At 37.6% G+C, this 13,318-nt stretch overlaps 1 protein-coding gene across 1 annotated transcript in view; it reads left to right on the forward strand.

Moving 5' to 3' along the window:
* Positions 1 to 10,484, forward strand: part of NCAPG (non-SMC condensin I complex subunit G) — a 28,755-nt gene extending 18,271 nt beyond the window's left edge. Inside the window, exons 13-21 of the mRNA XM_009470663.2 lie at positions 162 to 281; positions 1,867 to 2,100; positions 2,429 to 2,610; positions 5,275 to 5,449; positions 5,870 to 6,031; positions 6,900 to 7,071; positions 8,757 to 8,849; positions 9,304 to 9,382; positions 10,227 to 10,484. Of these exons, the coding sequence (XP_009468938.1) occupies positions 162 to 281; positions 1,867 to 2,100; positions 2,429 to 2,610; positions 5,275 to 5,449; positions 5,870 to 6,031; positions 6,900 to 7,071; positions 8,757 to 8,849; positions 9,304 to 9,382; positions 10,227 to 10,353 (1,344 nt within the window). The 3' untranslated portion in view covers positions 10,354 to 10,484. The remainder of the gene's footprint in view (positions 1 to 161; positions 282 to 1,866; positions 2,101 to 2,428; positions 2,611 to 5,274; positions 5,450 to 5,869; positions 6,032 to 6,899; positions 7,072 to 8,756; positions 8,850 to 9,303; positions 9,383 to 10,226) is intronic.
* The last annotated feature ends 2,834 nt before the right edge of the window (positions 10,485 to 13,318 follow it).

Raw genomic sequence — 13,318 nt, forward strand, 5'->3', positions numbered from 1 at the left:
GTTTATAGCTAGATAAATAGAGCATATAGTAGCTACCACTTTCCAATCCTGTATCAAAACTAAATCATTTTTAGTTTCAGGGTAAGCACATTTTAGTAGTCAGCTTTTTTATTTTCAATTTATCTATTTCAACTATCAAGTCTAATATTTATTGTTTCCAGATACTTCCTGGCATAACTAATGTCCATCCAGCTGTGAGAAATATGGCAGTTCTGTGTTTGGGTTGCTGTGCCCTTCAGAACAAAGAATTTGCCCGACAACATTTTGCATTGCTGTTACAGGTAAAATGTCTGAGGGAAATGCAACAATGATCTGTGTGACAAAGTAAATAAAATTAGTCTTGTAGTGCTTGTAAATAAGCTAATAAATAGCTTGTAAACAAGCTATTCTACATAGTTACATTATTTGAGCACCAGTGATTCCTGATTTCCTAAAGATGCGGAAAGTGTGGTTTCATGTAGATTTTTCTGATGTCTAATAATATTCAAGCTTATATTGTATCTTGGTTGTAGCATGCCTTTCCTTTGTAAGGTCACCTGTTCTGTAGGAATTCTTTATCCGTAAGGTCTCACTTTCTCTTCCGAATCTGGATGAAATCGGTCATGTATTCATGTTATTAACATAGAAAAGAGAAACTACAGGATTCTGTAATCCTTCCTTCCTTGGAAAACCAAACTAAAAATGTGACTGTGATTGTTTTTCATTTCTGTTACATACTTACCTGTGATCTTGGATGTCTGATTTAATTTCTGAATTATTAATTTTGTATGGATTAAGTAAGAGTTGTTAATTAGAGGATAAAGCAATATTCAAACCAACAAATGATAATGTGGCCAAACATCTATGAATATGGAACATGTTGGGTGCCATAATAGCCACATCTCCAACCTTTGCGGTGAATGGTCTGATGATGAGCTAATTATATAAAAGATGACACTATTGTTAACTTTTCAGACCCTGGCTTTGCGAGAAGCGTGGGTGGCCATTGTGCTTTATTAAGAGTGTGTTCATGTGTGCACTCAAGAGAACTGACAGCAGGTGTCGAGATGATATGCTCGGCTCAGACAAGATGATAGAGCTGTCAGTCACCATAGCAGGAGAACTTTGGGTTCCTAAAAAGTTAGCAGATCCTATTGTTTTTAATCTGCATTTGAGTATGTCTCATCAAAAATCAGTTTATTTGTTTGTTTAGGGAGGATTTAAGTTTTAGCAGGTTAGTGTTTAGACTTAAGTAATTAATTTCTGTAGGTACTAAAACCCATATTCTTTGTGTAGGCTGCCCCCAACAGTAGGGTGTTGGGCTAAACACGTCTAGGATCTCTAGGCTAACCCCCCCTAAAACTATATGGTTTTATCTGAACGTTAATTTGAACTATAATACATGCAGTAACCTATGCAACTTTGACTTTATTACTATCCTGCTCCCTGCTGTCTTTTTACATACTGTTTATTTTAATTAAGGTATACAGTATTTCAAAGCAGGGATTCTCTTACGTATTTTTTCTGTAGTGCCTAGCACTTTGGAGCTGCTATAGGCAAATAGACTTTCTGTTAGTCCAATGTCGGTTTTGAAGTTGAACAATAAAATTACATCTTACACATGCATGCTCACTCCGTGAGTGAAATTCAATTGATTTTATGTAAAGGAAATTGCACAGATGACTTGATAAATTCTTTCCCAGACACTATTATAAATTCAGGTTTAAACTTATATCACACCTTCCTAAAGTCTGAAATCTGTCCCAAGTATTATAAAAAGTTTCCCAAATTAAACAATCTTATGAAAGCAAAAAATCTTATTGTGCTTAATGTTAACATCGGTGGTCTACTGTAAGGTGATGTATGTATTTTCCTTATTAAACCTAGGTTTTACAAATAGATAATATAAAGGTAAAACTCAGTGCTTTAAAGGCAATCTTTGATCAATTAATGCTGTTTGGGATTGAGCCATTTAAAGCCAGAAGAGGCAATGACTCTCAAAGTGAAGATGCACACAGTAGAACTGAAAATTGCGAGGAACAAAGTGAAACAATAGAGGAGGAAGATTCTGCTATGATTCACAGCCTTCTGCAGCTTCTTTCAGGTTTCTTAGACAGTGAGGTAAGAAATATTATAAAATTTGTCTTAGTTTTGTTTTAAAACGACTTTTGCAGAAGGTTTACCATCCCGTTAGGTTGCATGTAAACGTTACGTGATGCGTAATTGAAATTAAAGGTTTAATGTTAAAATAGTTGTCCTAGAAAATGACCGCAACTTTGTCGCTGATAGAGACTAACGTTACTCTTGAGCTAGCTTTGGATTCTGTGCAGGTGCGTATTTATGAATGTAGAGAATTGATTGGCAAAATAGGATGTAGACTATCATCATAAAGTGTTAGTGAATAATGCTGTGGTGAGTGTGTTGTGTATATGATCAGTTCTCTCTTCAGTTTTCAGAACTTAGGACAGAAGCTGCAGAAGGCATAGCCAAACTGATGTTCTCTGGGAGGCTGCTTAGTGCCAAGCTTCTTTCTCGTCTTGTTTTGTTGTGGTATAATCCTGTGACTGAAGAGGATATTCGGCTTAGACACTGTCTGGGAGTTTTCTTCCCTTTATTTGCTTATGCAAATAGGTATGGCCTTTATAAATTATTATGTGAAAATATACATTGGTCTAGCAGCTTTAGGAACCTTTTTTGATCTTGCACAAGTAGAAATTGCACAAGTGCAAATTAGACCTAAAGATCTAGTTCAGCCTCCTATGCATATTACTTTTGAACGTGCATAATCTCAACCTGTGACTACTCTGAAGACTTTCGATTAATTCCCTATTACCCCTGTGGCCTTGCACTTTTTTTCTTTCCTAAGCTTATAATTGAAACTGTTCTTCAAGATACTGAATTAAAGGTTAATTTAAAAAGATGTGCTTTACTTATTTATGCTGTTGAGCACTACAGGTAGACTTTGAAGTGTCACTAAAAAGTAGCTAGCAGGAATGCTTCAAAAGAAAATAATCGGTGCCCAGCAAACATCAAAGCAACAGGCTGGTTGGTTGTGGTTTGCGTTTTGTTTTTTAACCAAATAATACTCCAATCTAAATTCACAGCAGGTTCGAAATCTCCTGTTTATTTTGGTAGTGGACAAAGGAGGTAGAGAGCTTATGTAAGGGGATCGGAGCTTAAATAGTATTTCTCATCTCCTTTCACTTGCTCAAAGAAAAAAATGTTTAACTTTTCAGTTCCTGCTAGTGGTTTTAGCCAGTCTGAACTAGCTGAGTTTTTATCTGCTTTTTTATGGTTAAGATTTAATTTAGGCATAGTGTATATATATTACCTTATCTATTTTTCCAAAACAAATTGAGTTAATTTTTTTGTGACCTATAAATTGCCACATTAAGAGGAGTAGTTCAAAGGGGAGTTGGTTTGGAGAGGAAAAAAGCCCAAACAAATTTATTTTTGCTGTTGTCAGGAAAAAAAAAGAGAAAAACACCCAGTTTCCTCTGGAATGGGGTTTTCTCTACTTAAATTCTTTTGAAAATAAGTAACAGAAAAACTAATTTCATATGCTTCCAGTATCTCTGATATTGAGTAATGAATTTAAGCTTTTGACATTGATAATCTTTCTTTTACCTGTGAATGTCATCTTCTGACCCTGTGAATTTTTTTTTTGAGTCCTAATGATAGCCCACCTGAGTAATTTTGTGTATTTCAAAGTCATTTGCAAATGAGGCAACTCCTTCTGGCACCTCATAGATGATCTTTTTCTTGAAAAGAAAAACATGGTGTATGCTTTAAGCAAAAATCAGAAAAATCAGTGGAGAAAAAAAATCCTAAATCTTAGTCTGGCTCATTGATTTGGAATCTGTTTAGTTAGGAAACCTCATTAATTTTCTCTCACAAACAGTTCATTTTAAGATGAATCATAAAGTGTCTTTGGTTACCCATACATGTATTTTCAGAAAAGAATTAAGTATTACCATGTGTAATTCAGAACTGTCTGCAAAGTTGCCATTCAGAAAAGGAAAACTCAGGTAATGAATGAGATTTCGCTGAGGTTCATACCTAATTTTGGTACTGATCTCTCACTGAATTTTAAAATTCCATTTGTTTTCTGGGTGTTGCTCTGTTAACCTCTCCATCTGGTCACAGATATAATCAAGAGGCTTACTTTTTGAAATTAAATATTTGAACGCTGTTTGAGGAAAAAAAAATGTTGATGCTGACTTCTGTAAATATTCTGTCATGTCAATAGAATGGCATGGCACGCTAATAACAGGGACAGGATCCTGTAACCAGTGAAAAATTCTTATGCATGGAATGCTTTCTGAAGAGTAATAAACCCCCTGGCAGCCTAGGAGGAGAAATTTCTGCCTTGTGCCTATATGCTACTAGGCTTTTTATTTATTTAATTTACAGGAAATAATCTGAATGATGCTTGAGCCAATCTATAGCCTTAAAGATGCTGAAAGGGAGAGTTCTTGCTTCCATTCTTTCTTGCCCCAGTTTTAGTGCTCAAAATGTCTTTCGGTCAGCTGATTTGGCTCAATAATCCAACAGCAAACAATCTGCTTTTTTGAAGTTATTTACTTTTTTCGTTTTCTCCTGTAGTTGTTTGGGTTGAAATAGGAGGTTAACAAGTATCAGAAACAAAAAAGGCTTCACATCACCAACTAGTACTTTGTACTTTTTGACACCATACCTTTTAAATTGTTTTGACTTGTCTTGTGGAACTACACTTTTGGACAACTTGCTGCAGAACCAAGTGCAACGTGATTTTTAGGCTTGCTTGGCAGGAGTTATTAACTCTTCTGAGAAAAGAAAGCACAAGTATTTCTTCCAAAAAGCTTGTTAAGCACTGCATGTTTTTTGCTAGGCTTCCTTGCACAGTGAGAAGTATCCCCAAAGAAAAATGCTAGCAGGAAGGAGGAATGAGCAGAAGAGAGACTGATTTAAATAAAAGGTTGAGAAATGTATTTCTGTCCCTTAAGAGGGAATATGTCTGTGTATATCAGTTAGGTTTTCAGTAGTAAGGGTGAACTTTCAAACTGTTCAGAGGCAGGAAGTGTTACTTAAAACTTACTTGAAATACTATGTGCTAAAATGTAAAAGACGTTGGTTCTGTGAAGCAGTTTTGATGTCTTGATCCTGCTGGCTGTCTCTACCAAGGTGGCTGCTCCCACTTTGATTGATGTATTGTAATGGGCCTGTGAAATTTCATCATGGAAGAGAAAATTTAGGGGTGAATTAAGGTTTAATTTTGTCTCATTATGCTACTAATGTTTGACTCAATTGAAACAGGTCTAACCAGGAATGCTTTGAAGCAGCTTATCTTCCAACTCTGCAAACACTGTTAAATGCTCCTGCAACTTCACCTTTGGCTGAAATAGATGTCGGTAATGTTTCTGAACTGTTAGTGGACCTGACCAGACCAAGTGGACTGAAACCTCAGTCTAAGAAGTCTCAGGACTATCAGGTACAGTGTGTTAAACTGGAGGAAAGCAGTATTTTTGTCTAGAGATTAAGAACTGACCCCCTTCACTTACTGCTAGCTGTCTGGGCCTCTCTGAGATTCCTAGTGTGTCAGAAGCTGGATTAAAAGAGTGACTGTTCAGGTAATGAAATCTTTTAGTTTGACACTCCTCACCCCAACCCCTCAATTTCCCCTCCGTCTTACAATTAAATGCTAGTAGGAACTTGCACCATGCCTAATTGTCTATATTGGGAAAAGTATTTATAAAAATCAGTTGGTGTATGTACTCAAAATACTGCATTTTAAGAAAATGTTTACTATGTAAAATTAGTGATTAGCTGCTTAAATCAGAATGATCTCATTGCTGTCTCTTGTGAATAGTTCCCAGTGAAATTTCTGATATCCGATTTCTTTCCTTTGCAGGACTTGACAGTGCATGATAGTTTAGCAATGAAAATTTGCAATGGAATCTTGATGGACCCAACTGCACCAGATGTTCGTGTTTATGCAAAAGCTTTAAATTCACTAGAACTCAGTAGTTCTTCCACAGAGAATCTTCTGGTTCTGCTCAATGAGATTCTAGAGGTACTACATAAATAATATGGTTCTTACTTTTTTAATCACTAGCAATCTAATATTCTGATACACTTAAAAATGAAGTGCCTTTTGTTTACTATAACAATGTGACTGGAATTGGTCTTTTAACCAGTCTTTGAAAATTAATTTTTGATGAGTCATTTACAAAAATCTGAGCTGGTATCACTGTATTTCAGCTACCATAGATAGTAAAACCAGTGTGAAACAGTGTGCCCAACTTGATACGCTGCAGTACAGTAAGTTCTTTTGATAACTGTGGTGTAGTTAATTTTTTTGACGTTAAAATAGAATTCAATATTAAGTCTTTTACAGTTTGGATGGCTTATCTTTAGTTAATTATTAACAGCTGAAACTTTATGCCTAAACTTACAACTTAATTGTAAGATCATTAGGCAACATGAAGAGGGTGCTTGATTTAAGATGAAGAGGGAAGGGATTACAAGACCGATGTGAAAGTTTTTACATTGATGCTTTTATTAATATGGAAAAAAATAAAGTAAAATTTGGGAGTGTGAGAGAGGAAGACAATGGTATATTGAAATGTTGAAAAGCATGCTGATCCACTATGGGTACATCATCTAGAGGTAGCAATGCTCCAGGACTCAGCTGGAAAGGTCCAGTTGCTTTAATGTTTTTTAGGTTTCCTAAAAACTATTTTTCCTAAAAAAGTATTTTGGGGTTTCAGTGCCTGGTGTTGATGGAGAAAGTGTTTCTCCTTTCAACTTGACTAATCATCTTCATGTCACATGTTGTATCCTTCATACAGTAAATTTAACTAATCCTATTAGTGGGTAAACTTAACGGTTAAATAGTAGTAAAATTAAGTAGCATTTAACATTAAATGTCTCTTCTCTAGAAAGTGAAAGATAAACTGTGTCAAAAAGCTATTAAGAAGATCAAGATGAACTTGACCAAAGGTCCTAATGTGGGTAAAGACCACTCTGAAAGGACTGAGGAAATGGGCCTCTCTGAAGGGACACAGGAAACTGACATCACATTATCTGAAAATACTATTCAAAACGAAGAAGGTAATTCAGGAGAGGTGTAGTTTAGTAGTAGGTATACAATTGAGTGGCTTGTTTAGATGTGTATGAAAATAAGTTTTAGTTTTCCTCCATTAAATTAATCTACTTCTTGAAAGAATGGGAAAAGGTAACATCCAGTAAATATGCATACAGTTTTAAAATATTTGTACTGAAGTATTTTCCATTTTTTATTGCTTTTTGATCCAATTCTGTGTTTTCTTATTCTCCATATTACTCTAGTATAACCAGTGCTGTATTTTGAGTCTTAAGCTCTGCCCTGCAGGTCCTTCTTTTTAACAAAGACAGTATTAAAATGGGCTTTTTTTTTTTTTTTTTTTTTTTTTTTTTTAGCTGCTTAGCACACTCATGTGCCTGCTAAATACTACTGCCGACTAACTCATCTTTAGAATGTGACTTGCTAACTTGGAGGAAGAAACAAGTACTTTGTGGGGTTTTTACACTTCGGAGTTACCATGCCTGTGCTTCTTGCAGACTGTATTATAGCAGTATACAGCTGGTATCTTGAGTGTTGACACTGGTCTTTCCTTGTTATGAGCTTATATGTTGGAGCCAGATTTGGTTTTATTGCTATTGCACCTCTCTAGGAAGCCTGTTCCAGTGTTTGACCACCCTCTTGGTAAAGAAACGCTTCCTACAGTCCAGTCTAAACCTCCTCTGGTGCAGCTTTGAACTATTCCTGTGTGTCCTACCACTGGATGCCAGGGAGAAGAGCTCAGCACCTCCCTCTCCACGTCCCCTCCTCAGGAAGCTGTAGAGAGCAATGAGGTCACCCCTCAGCCTCCTTTTCTCCAAACTAGACAAGCCCAGAGTCCTCAGCCGCTCCTCATGGGACATTCCTTCCAGCCTTCACTTCCCTAGTCCTGCTGGCCACACTGTTTCTTGATACAACCCAGGATACTATTGGCCACCTTGGCCAACTGGGCACACTGCTGCCTCATATTCAGCTTATGGACACGCAGCCGATACAACTGGTCCCTTACAATTTCAGTGTCCTCACTGTTGCCACACTTGTGGTCCTCCAACTCAGAGGACTGGGCAGCCCAAGGTCCATCAGTATTATTGAAGACTGAGGCAAAAAAAAAAAAAAAAAAAAAAGCATTGAATGCCTCTGCTTTTTCTTCATCCAATTAGTCAGGTGACCATCTTCAATAAGAATCGGTCCAATGTTTTCTTTAGACCTCCTCTTGCTATGAATGTACTTAAAAAAGCTCTTGTTATCTGACACCACACTGGCCAGTTTCAACTCTAACTGAACTTTGGCCTTTCATGTCTTCTCTCTGCATATACGAACCACAGCTCTGTACTCTTCCTGCGAAGCCTCACCCTGCTTCCAGAGGGGATCCTTTTTCCTCTTGAGCTCCACAAGGAGTTCCCTGTTCAGCCAAGCTGGTCTTCTGCCCCGCTCACTTGACTTCTGACACAGTGGAAGGGGCGAAACAATTGTCAGGAATAGTTTACATGTGATTGACCTATGCTGGGGCAGGGTTCTAGCTGAGTGACATTTTGAGCTTCCTTCTAGCCTTATTGTCTAATTTCTAGTTTATGGAAAAAGTTGAGTTAAAATTGTGTGGCTTTTTTATATAACAGCCAAAATTTAACATACTGGTACTTAAGGTAAATTAAAAGTTGATTATCTATGACTTCTGCATGCGCTATTCTGTTTACAGAAAATAATAAAGATGCTCTTCATACTCCAGCTAATGAAGTTAAAAGTAAAGCAACTGCAAAACTGAAGTCCACCAGAAACAAAGCTGGCAAAGGTATGCACTACCTTTTCCTGGCAGCAATACTAGTTGTTTTTAATAAAATAATTTCATACTAACTTTTTGTGAACGTATAGGTATAAAACCCATTCAGTCTTCATACTCCATTATGGTTTTTAAAATTTTGTTAAAAGATTAAAATAGTCCGTTTTGTGGAAATTTTTGTGTAATTAGCCTCTCCCAACAACACAGATTTAAAAAAGAAAAAAAAGTCTGACTACAGGATTTCAAGATAATTTGGCCAGTCATCTACAGTGATGTACAGGTGCTTATGGGAGAAGTGGTACACTGCGGGATTTTTGTTGTTGGCTTCATTTTGTCACCACATTCTATCTGTGGTGACTGTATATTTATGTTTCAATGCAATATCAAACACTGAAGAAAGATACAAAACTAGTTGAAGAAAAGAAATGGTATCATGATATGAAAAGAGACTTTTGCTTATACTTAGGGCAATGGAAAGCAGCAGCAGAAGTGAGGTCTGTGAGCAGAAGAAAAACTGGCACAACTGTAAAATGCAGTAGTGAAAGGTAAATCCTTTTCTCTTCAGCATCAAAACCGTGATGTCTTTTCTAGCAAGGAAACTTAATTCACATGTTTTTCTTTCCCCAAGCCTGCATCTTTAATATCCTCTATTCCTAATGCACAGATAAATATTTAAGAAAAAAAATTTCTTTGAACTGGTACTTTTGAAACAATAGCAGGTTTGACAGCTTCACATTTTATTATCATTGCCTAAGAGCCTGTAACTCTTTTTTTTTTTTTTTTTTTTTTTAACATACCTTTTGTGCATAGAGATAACATACATTCTAGCCGACAAAAGTTATATTTTTGGCTTATATTATTACTCTTCCAATCACATTTCTGCTTTTTTTAATAACTGTTCTATGGAGGAATCGAATTTTTGTTGCTTGTTTTTCAACATGTAGTTGATAAGCTTCTAGAAATCACTGATAAGTAAATACACACAATGCATTCCTTCCCTTATGATCTTGTAGGATATAATCATTAAATGAACATTATCTTTGTAATTTTCAGCTGTGCTCACTCCTTCTCAAGCAAGTAATCTACAGACTTTAGGGTGACCAGGGTCAATCATTCCTGTTTGAAAACACCCTATTCGGTGTGTTTTCTTTGATACCACCTAATCTTTTGGGGGTTTTGCTTATCCTCCAACTGCTAACGCTTGGTTATCTTTACTGCTACTGCTATATCACTTGGAAAACATTGATATATTCTTCTCAAAAAATAAGAAGTTTATAATTAGGAAGAAGTACTTTTTGACTTAAAGACCATGTTTCAAGTTTGTTAACATACAAACTCTTCAGTTTGCTTAGTCTTTTTGGCCTTACTTTAAAATATTTTACATTTCAGTGGTGATGAAATTCCAGAATCGATCCCAATGTCAAGTTCAAGGCCTTCAAGACGAGCCAAAACAGTGGCACTTGAAAGAACAAGAATGAATCTTTCAAGACTTTTAAATAGGGAAGCAGATCAATGAAGACAAAAGGAGAAACGTGTCCTTTGCTCGTGCTGGTAGTTAACAACAGACTTGAAAAATAAGATTTGTTTTGTTGTTAGTCATATTTAGCTCTTTTTATATTATGATCATTTATAATTCTAGATTTTTGTAGGAACTTTTAAATTTTTTTAAATAGATGCTTTTAATGATTTTCCTTATATGAAGTCCATCATTCATGTAATAAAAACATATTAAAATATTACCTAAACAAAACTTGGATTTTTTTGTTTGTTTGTTTTTACTTTATAAAGAATGCTTTTTATCCGCAAATATAAATTTCCGGTGGTGGTAAGTATTTAATAGTTAAAGCTGTTTTGATATTTAACATTATTCAGAGAGAATGCGTGACCTGGAGTGGTTGCTTGTGATGGCAGCAATTTTGAATGTGCCTACCTTTAATGCACCTACTTTCTTCATTTATTAACCTGTGCGTCTGCTGACCAGGTCGTATTGTTCATGTTAACGTAAAATAGAATTAATCTTAATTGTGAATTCTGCTTCCTGCAGTTACGTGTCCGCTTTATTTTAAATAATGTCAAAATGGTAAAACTGAGTTACTGATTTTACAAACCTAAGCCTGGAAGTCTGCTACTGATCTTGACCTCCTTATATAAAATCAGTAATGTGTATTTGAAAAGCATAAAAATATTTGTGGTAGAAAATAAGATCCAATAAGAAAAGGAATACTTACGTACAGAAAGGGCAAAAAATGAAATACTTTATAAGGTCTGTGTACTGTCGTCTTAAAGTGGCATACAATTGTGACTTCTTTGTAGCTTTGAAGTTCACAAACCTTTTTCTAACGACCTGTCTAGGAATAGTCATGAGTTTTACAGAGACGACAGAAGATTAAACTGCACGTAGTAGTCACTGGTGGCTGAGCAGACTCACTCTGGAAATGAGGAAACTCTAGGTTTTTTGGTTTGGAAATGCTTTTATCAATCATGTCTGTCTTCGTTACGGTTGTGCTGGTTTTGGCTGGGGTAGAGTTAATTTTCTTCACAGTAGCTAGTATGGGGCTATGGTTTGGATTTGTGCTGGAAACAGCATTGATAACACGGGGATGTTCTCATTACTGCTGAGCAGCACTTACACAGAGTCAAGGCCTTTTCTGCTTCTCACCCCACCCCAGCAGCGAGGAGGCTGGGGGTGCGCAAGAAGCTGGGAGGGGACACGGCTGGGACAGCTGACCCCAGCTGACCAAAGGGCTGTTCCACACCTTATGATGTCATGCTCAGCATATAAAGCTGGGGGAAGAAGAAGGAAGGGGGGGACGTTTGGAGTGATGGTGTTTGTCTTCCCAAGTAACCGTTATGTGTGATGGAGCCCTGCTTTCCTGGAGGTGGCTGAACACCTGCCTGCCGATGGGAAGCTGTGAATGAATTCCTTGTTTTCTTTGCTTGCGTGCGCAGCTTTTTCTTTACCTGTTAAACTCTCTTTATCTCAACCCACGAGTTTTCTCACTTTTACCCTTCTGATTCTCTCCCCCATCCCACCGGGGGGAGCGAGGGAGCGGCTGTGTGGGGCTTAGTTGCCGGCTGGCGTTAAACCGTGACAACAATACAGATCATTTCCAAGGCAGTCGGAGAAAACTTGTGTCAATGGCTTGATGTGTGCATCTCAACTACTGATGCTGAATGTAGCTTTCTAAGGAACTTGCATTTAAAATAGGTAAAGGTACTGTAAATGATCTTTGGTAACTCTCAGAAATGGCTTAGGGCCACAAGTGAAAAGTAGCATTCCCAAAGTGCAAAGCCCAAATGATTATGCTGTTTTCAAGCTTGCATATAGAAAACAGACAGGATTGTGTGGCTTTTCCTCCCTTTCAGTTTTTGTTGGAAATTTGTCAAACCACAAAATGCCATGACACACTTTTCTGCTGATATTTGCTATTCAGAAGCTTATATAACTGTGATGAATTATTTTTATTCATAATTTTAAACAGAATTTTGAAGTCCTGAGCTCCCTCTTTTGAGAATTCTTTTCTTCAAATCCCCAGCTTGTGTTCTAGTGAGTTTGCATACATGCAGTCACTTGAGATCAGAGACAGCGTCTGTCCCCTCGAATTCTGCCTGAACATAGTTCAAAAGTGTGAAGTATATTTCAGTTTTCCTTAGTGATTGCCAGTCGGAGCTTCCCTTGTGCTTTACAGTTTAGGGTTTGTTGGTTTTTTGGTTTTTTTTTAATTATTCCAGTTACACGTTCCCTCTCACCCTCACTCTTGTGAGTGGTTTGCTTTTCTGCCACTAATACACTTTCAACAACTGCTGCTAGTCGACTTGTTTTTTGGTTAAAATGAGTTTCTAGGAAAAGCAGGAGCAATAAAAATTTATAAAGGCTTCTCTGGGAATGCCTTCCTGAATAAATTGAAGAAAATTCATTTTTGCCTCCTTGCTGCTCCGTTGTGCTTGCCGCAGATGCAGGTTCTGCCTCTGGCATCTCTTCAGGAATGCTCTGCTGAAAAGATCGGGTTTCCCTGAAGTCACCTCCCAACGGGTGGATCTCTCTGCTGTGGATTTGGCTTCACTGGTGTGCGCTAATAGACGATGGACATGGGCAAAGGGGAGTGAGTTCAGTGGAGGCCCCCAGGCTGGTCAGGAGTGCTTGCCCTGTGGGGAGAGGCTGAGGGAGCCGGGCTTGTTCAGCCTGCGGGTGTTGGGAGGACCCCCAACACCTACAAGGAGTCTGCTGAGGAGATGGAACCAGGCTCTGTGTTGTTGCACGTGATGGGAGGACAAAAAACAATGGGCATAAGTTGAAACTCAGACCAGAATATACGGCGAAGGAGGCAGTTGGAACAGGTTGCCTGGAGAGGCTGCGCAGGCTCTGCCCTAGGAGGTTTTTAAGACCTGCCTAGGTGAAGTCCTGAACGGCCTGCTCCGACCTCACAGCTGGCCTGCCTCTGAGCAGGATGCGGAACTACGGACCTCCCGAGGTCCTTCTC

The sequence above is a fragment of the Nipponia nippon genome, unplaced genomic scaffold (genome assembly GCF_047370975.1).
Source record: "Nipponia nippon isolate SJK-2023a ecotype South Korea unplaced genomic scaffold, ASM4737097v1 scaffold_6, whole genome shotgun sequence".
NCBI classification, from domain to species: domain Eukaryota; kingdom Metazoa; phylum Chordata; class Aves; order Pelecaniformes; family Threskiornithidae; genus Nipponia; species Nipponia nippon.